General features: G+C 42.4%; 1 protein-coding gene across 1 annotated transcript; it reads left to right on the top strand.

The window, feature by feature from the left end:
* The first annotated feature begins 424 nt into the window (after positions 1–424).
* LOC124024592 (complement C1q tumor necrosis factor-related protein 1-like) lies at positions 425–17516 on the top strand. Its single transcript, XM_046338490.1, is given in 6 exon segments — positions 425–885; positions 5722–5874; positions 5915–5953; positions 12556–12663; positions 12666–12806; positions 13583–17516. Coding segments are annotated over 5 exon segments (726 nt in total). The 5' UTR covers positions 425–885; positions 5722–5732; the 3' UTR covers positions 13879–17516.
* Positions 17517–17862: the final 346 nt, after the last annotated feature.

Here is a 17862-nt window from a genome sequence, read left to right as displayed (position 1 = left end):
TGGGCCCTGGTCAAAAGTACTGCATTATATAGGGACTATGAAGAGTATATAGAAGAGGGAGGGAAGAGAGAGAGAGAGAGCGAGAGAGGCAGGGGTAGAAAGAAACAGAGGGATAGAGGAGTGAGGGGAGACAGAGGCAACAATGAATGAAAAAAAAAGATTCAGATCAACCTTAATGTGCTATTATATGAAGACAGTTAATTTATGTATTTATTCATCATTTATTTGTAATCGTTATTTAACTAGGCAAGTCAGTTAAGAACACATTCTTATTTACAATGACGGCCTACCCCGGGCAAACCCGGACGACGCTGGGCCAATTGTGCGCTGCCCTATGGGACTCCCAGTCACCGCCGGTTGTGATACAGCCTGGACAATAGTTAGAACCAGGGTGTCTGTGCTGACTCCTCTAGCACTGAGATGCAGTGCCTCAGACCGCTCGGGAGCCCCGAGTTAAAGAGGGAAATGTTTTAACTGGCACAGAAACACGAACGCATAGACTCCAAGCGTCTACTTGGCAGACAGGGACGAAGAAGAAAGAGAAGAACGTGTGATAAAGAATATGATAAATGAGCTCTGGTGGAGGTTTAGTGTACAGCTGAACCATTCTGAGAGTAGTACGCTGCAGACTTGTCTTAGTAATGGATGTGTACTTCAGGGAGGGGTGGAGGGATGGAGGGAGTCATCAAGAGATGAGAGAAAGGGAGGATGAGTTATAATCAGCGAGGGGGGAGAGAAGACAGGGAGGGGAAAGCAAGCGATCTACTGCGTGTTTAGGAGAGAGAGAGGCTGAGTAAAGTTTCTTACCCGGTTACAACATTTTCCTCGCGCACAGCTGATCCTCAACACCAATACATTCGCGAGCATCGCTAGGAGGAACTCAAGGTAAGTGAATCAGGACTTTGTCAAATGGAAACTGTTATAATGACATTGTTATATCTATTGCTGACAAGTCAACTAATTGTTTCCATGAAAGCACGCGGATGCAGAACACGTGTTTTTTTACGCTTGCTTCCCCATTGAATGTATTTCCCCCGTTGGATATAAATGACTCAGAAGACAATTCACCAGTGTCCTGTACATTTGCGCCTGGATGGAAACGAGAATAATATTGCACGTTGCTACAAGTAATTATTGTCTTAAGCTTTGTGTGAGGACGTGTTCCACATAAATGTATGCTGTGCGTCTGTGGACGTGGCTGCTAGAATGAATCCATTCTGACAGAAAGACTACCGGGTACTTCAGGCGTGTTCTCTCTCTCTGGGTCAATTCTATAATGTTGACAGAATAACATTGTTATGCGCATACGAACAACATATTCAATAAACTATACAAATATGTGCATACAACATGGTACACTTGCATTTGATGTATAAAAAATATATATGTATATTATTTGTTGTCTTTTGAACTTGGCTGAACTGTAGCTGTAGCCTATAGCCAAGCTACTGACCTATAACGTATTAAGTTTGAACTGATTACTTTAAAGTATGATGACAGATGCCAAATACATTTAAAAGGGCAATCTGGGATTCCAACAACAACAAAGCAGGGGCCCCGCCACTGTTTTGCAAAAACAGTTTAAAAAATGTGTGGTGGATAATGAGATCTTGAACTATTGGGTTCTTCAATGACTGACAGACTCAATCACCTGGACTCATTTTCTCTCTCTGTTTCTAATAATGTCAAATAAAATTGTGAAGAAGATGGCGTGCCAATATTGATAAACAGTAACTGTTATTTTGGTACTAGTGTTACTGTTTATCAATATTGGCACGCCGTCGTGCCCAGCAGGGAATGATCAGACTGTAAAACGTAGGTTCTCTCATTACTTCCCACAGAGGGAAACTAAAGCTTCCTCCCTTCTTTCTCATCATCCTTTCATCCATCCATCATTCTCACCATTTATCCGTCTTTTTAAAGAATGTTAACATTCCAGGAGTTGTGTAAAACACCAGGGATTTCCTCTTTGGCCCTTTCACTCTGTCGCTCTGATTCACACACACACACACACACACACACACACACACACACACACACACACACACACACACACACACACACACACACACACACACACACACACACACACACACACACACACACACACACACACACACACACACACACACACACACACACACACACACACACACACACACACACACACACACACACACACACACACACACACACACACACACACACACACACACACACACACACACATACACACACACACATACACACATACACACACACACACACACACACACACACACACACACCCACACACACACACAGTGCTTGCACACGGACGCGCGCACGCATACACATACAGTAAATGCACATGCTTGCATGCACACATACTCCCCTGCACACATAAACACTCATCCATTCTCTCTCCCTCTCTCTCTCTCTCTCCCTTCCTCCAATCCATCCTCTACAGTGTTGTCCAACTCTAAACTCTCAACATGTGTCTCTCTCAACCCCCGAGCCAAACCCTTCTCTAAATACTGTGGACTCAAACTGGTCGTAAATGTCAGTAGTGAAATCCAAGTGGGTTTCTCACCTCTCCTCTCCTCAAGCAGGAAGTACCAGATTTATTCAGGTAACGGTTTGTGATGCTACTTAGTGTCCATGTCCAACTGATACCTCCTGATGTGACCAGATCATTCAGACACCAGGGAAGTGAGAAAACTTAGCCTGCCTCTGATGTTCTCACTAGATGGCCAAGCTGCAAAGTCTAGATTGTCGTAAAAAGGTATGGGAGCAGGTTAGCAGTGTGGTTAAGGTTTGGGTTAGGTTTCAAAACAGATTTGAAGAAGATAAATTGTAGAGCTAAGCAAGGCTTCTGACTTTGCATCTTGGCCAGATAGGGACAACTCTAATGTGGCCTGAGTTTTCTATTAGAACCCATAACTCTCTTGCATGGCCAATACTTTCTCCTATAAGCTTCAGTCTCGATTACTGCTGCAATTCAGGGAATTAAAGATATTTAACCTGCTTTAGTTAAAGCCAAGGAAATCACTGGTACTGGAAAAATGCTTGTGAACCTTTTTATTTGATCAGATTAGAAGTTAAATGCACAAAGACTCAAGTATTTAGGGTTATGGAAAGCTGTGTCTCGTCTAGAATGAACCTTTTTGTAACATGATCCAACTGAAACCTTAGGAAATATGTTTTGACCCAGTCAAATGTGACTAAATACACAGTTACATAGTTTAGGACCTAGAAGGAACTATAGCCCAGTTCCATAGTTTAGGACCTAGAAGGAACAATAACCCAGTTCCATAGTTTAGGACCTAGAAGGAACATAGTTTAGGACCTAGAAGGAACTATAGCCCAGTTCCATAGTTTAGGACCTAGAAGGAACTATAGCCCAGTTCCATAGTTTAGGACCTAGAAGGAACTATAACCCAGTTCCATAGTTTAGGACCTAGAAGGAACTATAACCCAGTTCCATAGTTTAGGACCTAGAAGGAACTATAACCCAGTTCCATAGTTTAGGACCTAGAAGGAACTATAGCCCAGTTCCATAGTTTAGGACCTAGAAGGAACAATAACCCAGTTCCATAGTTTAGGACCTAGAAGGAACTATAGCCCAGTTCCATAGTTTAGGACCTAGAAGGAACTATAGCCCAGTTCCATAGTTTAGGACCTAGAAGGAACTATAACCCAGTTCCATAGTTTAGGACCTAGAAGGAACTATAACCCAGTTCCATAGTTTAGGACCTAGAAGGAACTATAACCCAGTTCCATAGTTTAGGACCTAGAAGGAACTATAGCCCAGTTCCATAGTTTAGGACCTAGAAGGAACTATAGCCCAGTTCCATAGTTTAGGACCTAGAAGGAACTATAGCCCAGTTCCATAGTTTAGGACCTAGAAGGTTAGCCCAGTTCCATAGTTTAGGACCTAGAAGGAACTATAGCCCAGTTCCATAGTTTAGGACCTAGAAGGAACTATAACCCAGTTCCATAGTTTAGGACCTAGAAGGAACTATAACCCAGTTCCATAGTTTAGGACCTAGAAGGAACTATAACCCAGTTCCATAGTTTAGGACCTAGAAGGAACTATAACCCAGTTCCATAGTTTAGGACCTAGAAGGAACTATAACCCAGTTCCATAGTTTAGGACCTAGAAGGAACTATAACCCAGTTCCATAGTTTAGGACCTAGAAGGAACTATAACCCAGTTCCATCACTGGACTGATGGAATAGTCTTGAACAGCATTTACTGTGATGTGAAAAGTCTCCCTCGATTGCAAAGCTCTTTCTCTTCTCCCCCGATAGTTTGTCTCTAGAAGGAACTAGAAGAACTATAACCCACTCTCTCCCTTCCCCCTTCTCTTTTCACCAACCCTGATCCCCTTCCCTCTCTCTCCTCACTCTACCCCCTGAGCAATGATCTAACACACAAAGTGATTGGCTGTCTAGGACCTCTAGTGTGTCAACCTAGAAGGCCTGATAACCCAGTTCCAAGTTTAGAGAGAGAGAAGATAAGAGAGAGTTTAGGAGAGAGAACTAGAGAGTTCCAGAGTTTAGAGAGATGGAAGAGACCCAGTTCCATAGTTTAGGAGAGATGGAACTAGACCCAGTTCCATAGAGAGAGAGAAGAGAGAGTTCCATAGAGAGAGAGAACATGGGTTCTAGTTTGGTGTGGTACACTGGGCTTGGTGACCTGTCCCAGTCCATAACAGATGTCAGTAGATAGTTTAGGACCTAGAGAAGAAATGTGTGTCCAACCGTGAGCTCATAGTTTGGACATGGCTGGCAGTCAATAGTTAATGAAGGAACATATGGTTGTTTGGTAATGTTTACATGTTACAGAGTGGATGTGGAACTATAACCCAGTTAATAGTTTTACTATGTACACTGGACTGATGGAATAGTCTAATGAACAGCATTTATGTGATGTAATGTTTTCATGTACAGAGTGGATCTGGTAATCTTTGTAATGTTTTCATGTACAGAGTGGATGTGGTAATACTGTTCGGTAATGTTTTCATGTACAGAGTGGATGTCGTAACACGGCAGTAATGTTTACATGTACAGAGTGGATGTGGTAATAGAGGAGAGAGAGGTAAGATGTAATGTTTTCATGTACAGAGTGGATGTGGTAATACGGCAGTAATGTTTACATGTACAGAGTGGATGTGGTGTATACTGGGCTTGGTAATGTTTACATGTACAGAGTGGATGTGGTAATATGGCGGTAATGTTTACATGTACAGAGTGGATGTGGTAATACGGCAGTAATGTTTACATGTACAGAGTGGATGTGGTAATACGGCAGTAATGTTTTCATGTACAGAGTGGATGTGGTAATACGGCAGTAATGTTTTCATGTTTAATACAGCAGGTGTGAGCATGAGCAGGTAGGTTGAGTCACACACACACACACACACACACACACACACACACACACACACACACACACACACACACACACACACACACACACACACACACACACACACACACACACACACACACACACACACACACACACACACACACACACTAAAGAGAAGTGATCATGGCCCGTACATGAGCTAATACCAACACATCTAGCTGTCACTGGTCTCACTAATTACCTTACCTTCTCTCTCCCCACATCTCTCTCTCCCTCTCCCTCTCTCTATCCCCTTCCCGCCCTATTTCCCTCCCTCCCTTTCTCTCTCTACCTCGCCCCCCTCTCGCTCTCCCTATCTCTCTCAGGTGTGGTCATCATGTTGGGGGTGTGTCTGTCCGTCCTGTTGCTCCTCCCCCTGGCCACGTCCATCCCCTCCCCCTCCAGACCTCCCCCAAGACTATGCAGACGATGCTGCGACCCCCTGCAGCCCCCAGAATCCTCTGCTGCACACCCTGCCCACCACGCCAGAGGTCCACACCGCATCAACATGACCATACTCAGAGGTCCACACCTACATCAACATGACCATACTCAAAGGTAAGGGACAACACACACACACACACCAGTACATCATCAGTATCTTAGATGACCAACCTCAAAGGTAAGGGACAACACACACACACACACACACACATCATCAGTATCTTAGATGACCAACCTCAAAGGTAAGGGACAACATGACACACACACACACACACACACCAGTACATCATCAGTATCTTAGATGACCAACCTCAAAGGTAAGGGACAACACACACACACACACACACACCAGTACATCATCAGTATCTTAGATGACCATACTCAAAGTTAAGGGACAACACACACACACACCAGTACATCATCAGTATCTTAGATGACCATACTCAAAGGTAAGGGACAACACACACACACACACACACACACACACACACACACACACACACACACACACACACACACACACACACACACACACACCAGTACATCATCAGTATCTTAGATGACCAACCTCAAAGGTACAGTACAAAGAAACATCCCGACAGACAAGATGAGATCTAGGCCTTAGAGCGACGTTTCCCAAGCCAGTCCTCTTAAACTAGCCTTTATAAGGATGTAACAGCTTATTGAAAAGAAGAGACTTGGCAGGATCAGTAATCAGCCAGGTCAGCGTTCTTAAAGAACAAAATAACACACACAGAAGACACAGGGAATCAAACCGAACACACACAGACCACAGACACACACAAACACACACACAGACACACACAAACACACACACACAGACACACACAAACACACACACAGACACACACAAACACACACACAAACACACACCACAGACACACACAAACACACACACAAACACACACACACAGACACACACAAAGAGATAAAGACCTTGTGTTAAATTTCTAAGCCTAATTCCTCTATAATAGTCCAGGAGACATGTCATGTATTCCTTCATCTGGTGTGTGTGTGGTTATGGTTTAATCTGTGTTCTGTGATAGAGATTCCATGTCAGGTTTAGCTGACCCCTGACCCTATCCCCAAAACAACAGGTAGTTACATTTCTCTCACTTAGAAGCGTGGCACACATATGGACATGCACATACACACAATCTGAAAAAAACTCTAGATTCATTGAAATCATTGTTTAGAGTGAGTGAGGGAGGGACGGTGGGAGGGACGGACGGTGGGAGGGACGGACGGTGGGAGGGAGGGAGCGAGGGAGCGAGGGAGGGTAGGAGGCTCCCAGAAGGCAGTATTCACCTGGCACTGAACCTGATGATGTGGCTGAAAACACACACACAGCCTCATATAATCAAGCAGTGGTGTGTGAGAGGCTTGATACTGCAACAATCCAGTTTGGTTAGAAAAGAGGCACTAGCTAACTATATAAAGACAATATATATAGAGACTAACTATATAAAGACAATATATAGAGAGACTAACTATATAAAGACTATATATATATAGAGAGACTAACTATATAAAGACTATATATAGAGACTAACTATATAAAGACTATATATAGAGACTAACTATATAAAGACTATGTATATAGAGACTAACTATATAAAGACTATATATAGAGACCTACTATATAAAGACAATATATATAGAGACCAACTATATAAATACTATATATAGAGATGAACTATATAAAGACAATATATATAGAGACTAACTGTATATATATAGACTAACTATATAAAGACAATATATATATAGACTAACTGTATATATAGAGACTAACTATACAAAGACTATATATATAGAGACTAACTATATAAAGACAATATATATATAGAGACTAACTATATAAAGGCTATATATAGATAGACTGACTGTATATATAGAGACTAACTATATAAAGACTATATAAATAGAGACTACCTATATAAAGACTATATATATAGAGACTAACTGTATATATGGAGACTACCTATATAAAGACAATATATATATATAGAGAGAGACTTACTATACATTTAGGGAATAACTATATAAAGACTATGTATATAGAGACTAACTATATAAAGACAATATATATATAGAGAGACTAACTATATAAAGACTATATACAGTGGGGCAAAAACGTATTTAGTGTAGCCACCAATTGTGCAAGTTCTCCCACTTAAAAAGATGAGAGAGGCCTGTAATTTTCTTCATAGGTACACTTCAACTATGACAGACAAAATCACATTGTAGGATTTTTAATGATATTATTTGCAAATTATGGTGGAAAATAAGTATTTGGTCACCTACAAACAAGCAAGATTTCTGGCTCTCACAGACCTGTAACTTCTTCTTTAAGAGGCTCCTCTGTCCACTCGTTACCTGTATTAATGGCACCTGTTTGAACTTGTTATCAGTATAAAAGGCACCTGTCCACAACTTCAAACAGTCACACTCCAAACTCCACTATGGCCAAGACCAAAGAGCTGTCAAAGGACACCAGAAACAAAATTATAGACCTGTTGAAGGCTGGGAAGACTGAATCTGCAATAGGAAAGCAGCTTGGTTTGAAGAAATCAACTGTGGGAGCAATTATTAGGAAATGGAAGACATACCACTGGGGACCACTGATAATCTCCCTCGATCTGGGGCTCCACGCAAGATCTCACCCCGTGGGGTCAAAATGATCACAAGAACTGTGAGCAAAAATCCCAGAACCACACGGAGGGACCTAGTGAATGACCTGCAGAGAGCTGGGATCAAAGTAACAAAGCCTACCATCAGTAACACACTACGCCGCCAGGGACTCAAATCCTGCAGTGCCAAACGTGTCCCCCTGCTTAAGCCAGTACATGTCCAGGCCTGTCTGAAGTTTGCTAGAGAGCATTTGGATGATCCAGAAGAAGATTGGGAGAATGTCATATGGTCAGATGAAACCAAAATATAACTTTTTGGTAAAAACTCAACTCGTCGTGTTTGGAGGACAAAGAATGCTGAGTTGCATCCAAAGAACACCATACCTACTGTGAAGCATGGGGGTGGAAACATCATGCTTTGGAGCTGTTTTTCTGCAAAGGGACCAGGACGACTGATCCGTGTAAAGGAAAGAATGAATGGAGCCATGTATCGTGAGATTTTGAGTGAAAACCTCCTTCCATCAGCAAGGGCATTGAAGATGAAACGTGGCTGGGTCTTTCAGCATGACAATGATCCCAAACACACCGCCCGGGCAACGAAGGAGTGGCTTCGTAAGAAGCATTTCAATGTCCTGGAGTGGCCTAGCCAGTCTCCAGATCTCAACCCCATAGAAAATCTTTGGAGAGAGTTGAAAGTCTGTGTTGCCCAGCAACAGCCCCAAAACATCACTGCTCTAGAGGAGATCTGCATGGAGGAATGGGCCAAAATACCAGCAACAGTGTGTGAAAACCTTGTGAAGACTTACAGAAAACGTTTGACCTCTGTCATTGCCATCAAAGGGTATATAACAAAGTATTGAGATAAACTTTTGTTATTGACCAAATACTTATTTTCCACCATAATTTGCAAATAAATAAATTCAAAATCCTACAATGTGATTTTCTGGATATTCTTTTCTCATTTTGTCTGTAATAGTTGAAGTGTACCTATGATGAAAATTACAGGCCTCTCTCATCTTTTTAAGTGGGACAACTTGCACAATTGGTGGCTGACTAAATACTTTTTTGCCCCACTGTAACTATAGCTATCGAAGTCTAACTATATAAAGACTATATTTAGAGAGAGACTAACTATAGCCGACTAAGTCTAACTATATAAAAACTATATATAGAGAGTCTAACAATAGCTAACTAAGTCTAACTATATAAAGACTATTTATAGAGAGACTCACTATATAACGACTATATATATAGAGAGACTAACTATAGCTGGCTAAGTCTAACTATATAAAGCCTATATATAGAGACTAACTATAGCTGACTAAGTCTAACTATATAAAGCCTATATATAGAGACTAACTATAGCTGACTAAGTCTAACTATATAAAGCCTATATATAGAGACTAACTATAGCTGACTAAGTCTAACTATATAATGACTATATATATAGAGACTAACTATAGCTATCTAAGTCTTTATGTAAACTTCTGACCCACTGGAATTGTGATACAGTGAATTATAAGTGAAATCATCTGTCTGTAAAAATGACTTGTGTCATGCACAAAGTAGATGTCCTAACAGACTTGCAAAACTATAGTTTGTTAACAAGAAATTTGTGGAGTGGTTGTAAAACTAGTTTTAATGACTCCAACCTAAGTGTATGTAAACTTCCGACTTCAACTGTATATAGAGAGTAACTACAGCTAAATAAGTCTAACTATATATTAGCCGGTGTAGGCCGTCCTTGTAAATAAGAATTTGTTCTTAACTGACTTGCCTAGTTAAATGAAGGTTACAAAAAATATGTATATATATAAATATACAGTAGCAAGAAAAATATGTATATATAAATATAAATACAGTAGCAAGAAAAAATATGTATATATAAATATAAATACAGTAGCAAGAAAAAGTGTGTGAACCCTTTGGAATTACCTGGGTTTCTGCATAAATTCATCATCAACTTTTATCTGATCTTCATCTAAGTCACGACAATAGACAAATATAGTCTGCTTAAACTAATAACACAGAAACAATTATACATATTCATGTCTTTACTGAACACACTGTGTAAACATTCACAGTGCAGGGTGGAAAAGTATGTGAATCCTTGGATTTAATAACTGGTTGACACTCAGCAATAACCTCAACCTAATGTTTTCTGTAGTTGTGGATCAAACCTGCACAACAGTCAGGGGGAATTTTGTACGATTCCTCTTTACAAAACTGTTTCAGTTGAGCAATATTCTTGGGCTGTCTGGTGTGAACTGCTCATGAGGTCATGCTACAGCATCTCAATCGAGTTGAGGTCAGGACTCTGACTGGGCCATTCCAGGAGTATTTTCTTCTGTTGAAGCCACTTCTGTGTTTTGGGTCATTGTCCTGTTGCATCACCCAACTTCTGTTGAGCTTCAATTGGTGGACAGATAGCCTAACATTCTCCTGCAAAATGTCTTGATGGGAATTCATTTTTCCATCGATGTTAGCAAGCTGTCCAGACCCTGAGGCAGTAAAGCAGCCCCAAACCATGATGCTCCCTCCACCATACTTTACAGTTGGGATGAGGTTTTTATGTTGGTGTGCTGTGCCTTTTTTTCTCCACACATAGTGTTGTGTGTTCTTTCCTTCCAAACAACTCAACTGTAGTTTCATCTGTCCACAGAACATTTTGCCAGTAGCGCTGTGGAACATCCAGATGCTCTTTTGCAAACTTCAGACAGCAGGGGCTTCTTCCGTGGTGTCCTCCCATGAACACCATTCTTGTTTAGTGTTTTACATATCGTAAACCCGTCGACAGAGATGTTAGCATGTTCCAGAGATGTTAGCATGTTCCAGAGATGTTAGCATGTTCCAGAGATGTTAGCATGTTCCAGAGATGTTAGCATGTTCCAGAGATGTTAGCATGTTCCAGAGATTTCTGTAAGTCTTTAGCTGACACTCTAGGATTCTTCTTAACCTGCAGGGCGGCCACTCCTAGGGAGAGTAGCAACAGTGCTGAACTTTCTCCATTAATAGATCATTTGTCTTACCGTGGACTGATGAACATCAAGGCTTTTAGAGATACTTTGATAACCCTTTCCAGCTTTAGGCAAGTCAGCAATTCTTTATCTTAGGTCTTCTGAGATCTCTTTTGTTCAAGGCATGGTTCACATCAGGCAATGCTTCATGGGAATAGCATGAATAGCATTTATATTGCAGGGCAGCTCTAACCAACGTCTCCAATCTCATCTCATTGATTGGACTCCGTGTTATCAGAGTCCTGACTCCAATTAGTTTTTGGATAACTCATTAGCTTAGGGTTTCACATTTTTCCCAACCTACACTGTGAATGTTTAAATGATGTATTCAATATAGACAAGACAAACACTATAATTTGTGTATTATTCGTTTCAGCACACTGTCTATTGTTGTGACTTAGAGGAAGATCAGATCACATTTCTTGACCAATTTATGTAGAATCCAGGTCATTCCAAAGGGTTCACATACTTTTTCTTGCAACTGTATATGGAGTCGCTAACTAAGTCTAAATATATGGAGAAATGAATCTCTAAAAGTGGTATTGGTTATCATAAAGCACAATGTCCAGATGCTTTTCAACTTTTTGTCCTACTGATAGTAATCATGGCTTGAAGGCGTATCTACAGATCTAGGATCAGTTTACACTATCCTAACCCTGACCATCACTATCTAGACATCAGGAAGAATGCTGACCTCGGATGAGTGCTAAGAGGCGACTGTATCTAGAGGATGATCATTTAAACAGGACCTGGACAAGAGGGGGCCTGTTTAGGTCATGTGGTTAAAGCATCAGATGTCCATATATGGTCAATGGGTGTGGGAAATCCACCAAGCCCTCGGATAAGGGAGCACACACACACACACACACACACACACACACACACACACACACACACACACACACACACACACACACACACACACACACACACACACACACACACACACACACACACACACACACACCAGAAGAGAGGTATTTCCTTGCTCATGCTATCTCAGATAGATCTAGACTACATATGTTCTTTCTCTTTCCCTCCCCAGGTGATAAAGGTGACAGAGGAGATAAAGGCATGCCAGGGAAAAATGGTAAAGAAGGTCCCCAAGGTTACCGGGGTCCCATGGGTCCTCAAGGGACTAAGGGCCAGGCGGGCGCCCGGGAGATGCCTGTAAGACACAGCACTCCTCCTTCTCTGTAGGGAGACGTAAATCCCTCCACAGTATAGACTACTACCAGGCCCTAGTGTTTGACACGGTGTTCGTCAACCTCTACGAGCACTTCAACATGTTCAAAGGTAATTGAAGAACCACAAGGACACACACACATACACACTATTTTATACTTTATTTTTTACCTCTTTTTCTTTCAAATTTGGTGATATCCATTTGGTAGTTACAGTCTTGTCCCATCGCTGCAACTCCCTTACGGACTCGGGAGAGGCGAAGGTCGAGAGCCATGTGTCCACCAAAACACGGCCCTGACAAGCCGCACTGCTTCTTGACACTGCTCGCTTAACCCGGAAGCCCGCCGCACCAATGTGTCGGAGGAAACACCGTACAACTGGCAACCGAAGTCAGCGTGCAGGTGTGCGGCCCACCACAGGAGTCGCTAGAGCGCGATGGGAGAAGTACATCCCGGCCGGCTAAACCCTCCCCTAACCCGGACAACTCTGGGTCAATTGTGCGGCGTCTCATGGGTCTCCCGGTCGCGGCCGGCTGAAACACAGCCAGGTATCAAACCCGGATCTGTAGTGACGCCTCTACCACTGCCCCACTCAGGAGGCCCCACACACTTTTTCCCACATGTTCAAAGGTAAATTCTACTGCTACGTCCGTGTGTCTACTACTACTCCGATGTCTCTAGGGTGCAGGCTTTTGTTCCAGCCCAGCACTAATAATTTAAAAAACACCTGATTCTAACACTTTCTCTTCTCTCAAGGTAAATTCTACTGCTTTTCATCCCAGGATCAACATCTTCAACATCACTTATTTGCAGTATTTCTGTTCCAGCCCAGCATTAAAACGCCTGACTCTAACACTAACTAATCACTTTCTCCTCCTTTCTCTGAAGGTAAATTCTACTGCTTCGTCCCAGGTATCTACTTCTTCAACGTGAACATCCACACGTGGAACTTCAAGGAGACCTACCTCCACCTGATGCACAACGATAAGGAGCAGGTGATCCTGTACGCCCAGCCCAGTGAGAGGTCTATCATGCAGAGTCAGAGTGTGATGATGGACCTGGCGCTGAACGACGAGGTCTGGGTCAGGCTCTACAAGAGGGAGAGGGAGAACGCCGTCTATAGTGATGACGTGGACGTCTATATTACCTTTAATGGATACCTGGTGGCACCTAGTGTCCAGTGATCAGGGGGGTGGGGGAGGGGGAGGGGGAGGGAGGGGGAGAACCGCCATCTATAGTGATGACGTGGACGTCTATATTACCTTTAATGGATACCTGGTGGTGCCTAGTGTCCAGTGATCAGAGTGGAGGGGGAGGGGGAGGGGAGGGAGAACGGCGTCTATAGTGATGACGTGGACGTCTATATTACCTTTAATGGATACCTGGTGGCGCCTAGTGTCCAGTGATCAGAGTGGAGGGGGAGGGGGAGGAAACTCTGTGTTGGATTTTGGTCGTTTTATCATGCCAAGAGAGAGAGGGAACTTGCGCCAGTGTTGGATTTTTGATTTTGCTTGTGCCTATATAGCCTTCAGTGCTCACCAAATTCAAATGTAATCTGGTTTGATTTTGGTTGTCCGTTTGCAGTGCCTTCAGTGCTCACCAAATGGACATTTTAGTTGTTCCTTTGTAGTGCCTTCAGTACTCACCAAATGGAAACTCTGGGTTGATTTTGATTGTTCCTTTTTGGTGCTTTCAGTGCTCACCAAATGGAAACTCTGGGTTGATTTTGATTGTTCCTTTTTGGTGCTTTTAGTTCTCACCAAATGGAAACTCTGGGTTGATTTTGATTGTTCCTTTTTGGTGCTTTCAGTGCTCACCAAATGGAAACTCTGGGTTGATTTTGATTGTTCCTTTTTGGTGCTTTTAGTTCTCACCAAATGGAAACTCTGGGTTGATTTTGGTTGTTCCTTTTTGGTGCTTTCAGTGCTCACCAAATGGAAACTCTGGGTTGATTTTGATTGTTCCTTTTTGGTGCTTTTAGTTCTCACCAAATGGAAACTCTGGGTTGATTTTGATTGTTCCTTTTTGGTGCTTTCAGTGCTCACCAAATGGAAACTCTGGGTTGATTTTGATTGTTCCTTTTTGGTGCTTTCAGTTCTCACCAAATGGAAACTCTGGGTTGGATTTTGTTTGTACTTCCATGGCTCCTAAAGCAGCCAATGATACAAATGACCTGGGCACACGTTTTCCTCTGCCTCACGATGTATTCCTCTCAGGTACTTTGAATGGGGAGGATTGTGGGCAGTGTTGTGCAGTGTTGCAGTGTTGTGTAGTCCCAGTGAGAAAATTTGGTTGAAATTACATAACTTTTTAAGCTTTTCAACGTCTTTTCAACATATTATTTTGACCAAAAAAACATTTTCAATTACTTTTCAATGTCTTTTGCTCATAGGGTGGTTTTGGGACTAGACTTGAATGGACCCTGCATTGAACTGTTGCTAAGGTGACCTCAAGGCTTTAAAAGAGAAAAAGGAGATAATGCCGTACCATATGAATATATAGAGATTGTTGAGTAATTCAAGATTATATTGAGATATATATTGATAACTCAGTGTTATGTGTTTTTATAGAGATTTACTTTAAGCTGCAGAGCAGCTTGTAACATGTAAATATTTGTATAGATTTTTGTTACCTAAAATGTTTTATCACTAGTCTGGGTGCCAGTTGGTCTTTGCTTTAGCTGAACTGTTGTTGTTGTCACGTCCTGAACACAATACGGTACTGTTGCTGAATGCAGTTTGAAAAGGTTCTGCATCCAGGCTGGGCTTACCCTAACCCAATACCACCAAAACCTGAAAGTACTGAATTCCATTGTATCAATACAACACATACTGTATCAGAAAAATATAAACCAAACAATCATTTTTAAAAACCCATTCAAACTAGAAGCCCATTCTAAACCAGACCTTCTAGAACCATTACTCCCCCATTGTCAGTTGAGCAGGTTGAACAGATGCATTCGATCTTTCACCTAGAGGTTAAAGGTCAAACCCTGACCCCTGCCTGTTTCCCACCATTAGAGTACACAACCCCTCGTTACTGTCAAGATTTGAATATGTCCTAGTATTGCAATACTGGGGAATAGGGTGCCAAAAGTAGTGCACTATATAGGGAATATAAGGTGTGTCCTAGTATGTCATAGTAGTGTACTATGTAGGGAATATAAGGTGTGTCCTAGTATGTCATAGTAGTGTACTATGTAGGGAATATAAGGTGTGTCCTAGTCTGTCATAGTAGTGTACTATGTAGGGAATATGGGTGTGTCCTAGTATGTCATAGTAGTGTACTATGTAGGGAATATGGGTGCAGTCTGGGATTATCAGTTTTGTTTGACAGCTCCAATGAAAAACCCAACTAAAAGCTAAAGAGAGGACAAACAACAACATGCGGGTTGGATGGTGACGGTTGAATCGGTTGCCAGATGGACGACCATATCTCTCCTATTACTGATAATTCTGTCCTCAGTCCACAGGGACTGGGGCTAAACTGGAGATAGAGGAGAGACCAGCTGGTGTATTAGGACATGACTAGATAGCGTTGTAGCCAATTAGAATAGGCTTTACTGGTGTAGTTCCCTAGGCAAAAGCTCCGTAGCCAATTAGAAGAGGCTATAGTGGTGTAATTCCCTAGTCAATAGCTCTGTAGCCAATTAGAATAGGCTTTACTGGTGTAGTTCCCTAGGCAAAAGCTCCGTAGCCAATTAAAAGAGGCTATAGTGGTGTAATTCCCTAGTCAATAGCTCTGTAGCCAATTAGAAGAGGCTTTACTGGTGTAGTTCCCTAGGCAATAGCTCCGTAGCCAATGTAATAGCGTACCATAGGGATGTACATCCTATGGCTGTTGTACTGTAAGTACCTATTTCCTGGATATCACTCAAAACCAAGAGCAGAAGTTGACACAGTTGGTTTGCTGAACCCAGGAGGCAGAACAGCAGAAAGCATTGTGGGTTGGGTTATTAGCATTTACTCTGTGCCCCAAAACACAGCCATTTATAACCTCGCTCAAACAATGGCTCTGTTTCCTACGCACCTCTACGAATGCAGATGCACTTTCAAGGAGTCCTCTGAGAGTTGTTGGTAGACGGACTCTCTAAAACTAGCCTGGTCCCAGATCATTTTGTGCTGTTTGGCATGACAATGACCCTTGCGAGACAGTACAAACAGATCTGGAACCAGGCTACAGTAGAAGTGACAAGCAGCAGAACTCCTGTTCCTTCCTGGATGCATTTGATTGGTTCTATTAGACAGTTGTGTAGTTCTCTTGTATTTAGCAGCACTTAGAGCCGTTTATACCCTCATTAAAGACATGGACCCAGTTCATAACAGCAACGACTCCATCTGAGGTAAACAGTAAAGTAGCTTTGAATCGCCCCACTATCCTATAAACGCCATGCTCTATAAAATGAGCCATAAAGTAAGTTGTGGTGTTATGTTACCTGTGAAAGAGTGTTGATAAAACTCCTGCAGTTACTGCTGTTAGAGTTCAAGGTTTAGATGGGAGGGCGGCTGGGAGCAGTTGGTATGACAGGCTATGACAGGTTATGACAGGCTATGACAGGTCATGACGTATATTATCTCATGCTCATGGCATGTTTACAAGACAGGTTTCTGAAGAAGGGTTCAAGCGGAGAGATAGCGAGAGTTTTCAATGACATCAATGACGTCCGATTTCCCCCTGCGTCAAAGTCAGCCACAGCTTCCTCTCTAACACCCTCGCTATCTCTCTCTAACACCCTCGCTATCTCTCTCTCTCCATCTGTCTCTCTCCCTCTAACACCCTCGCTATCTCTCTCTCTCTCTCTCTCCATCTCTGTCTCTCTCTCCCTCTAACACCCTCGCTATCTCTCTCTCTCTCCATCTCTGTCTCTCTCTCCCTCTAATACCCTTGCTATCTCTCTCTCTCCATCTCTGTCTCTCTCTCCCTCTAACACTACTCTCTCTCCATCTCTCTAACACCCTCGCTATCTCTCTCTCTCCATCTCTGTCTCTCTCTCCCTCTAACACTCTCTCTCTCTCTCTCTCTCTCTCTCTCCATCTCTCTCTCCATCTATCTCTCTCTAACACCCTCGCTATCTCTCTCTCTCTCCATCTCTGTCTCTCTCTCCCTCTAACACTCTACTCTCTCTCTCTCTTGCTCTCTCTCCATCTCTGTCTCTCTCTTCCTCTAAC

Source organism: Oncorhynchus gorbuscha, unplaced genomic scaffold (genome assembly GCF_021184085.1).
Source record: "Oncorhynchus gorbuscha isolate QuinsamMale2020 ecotype Even-year unplaced genomic scaffold, OgorEven_v1.0 Un_scaffold_1940, whole genome shotgun sequence".
NCBI lineage: Eukaryota > Metazoa > Chordata > Actinopteri > Salmoniformes > Salmonidae > Oncorhynchus > Oncorhynchus gorbuscha.
Note: the sequence above shows the minus strand (reverse complement) of the source record. Positions and strands in the feature narration are given on the sequence as shown.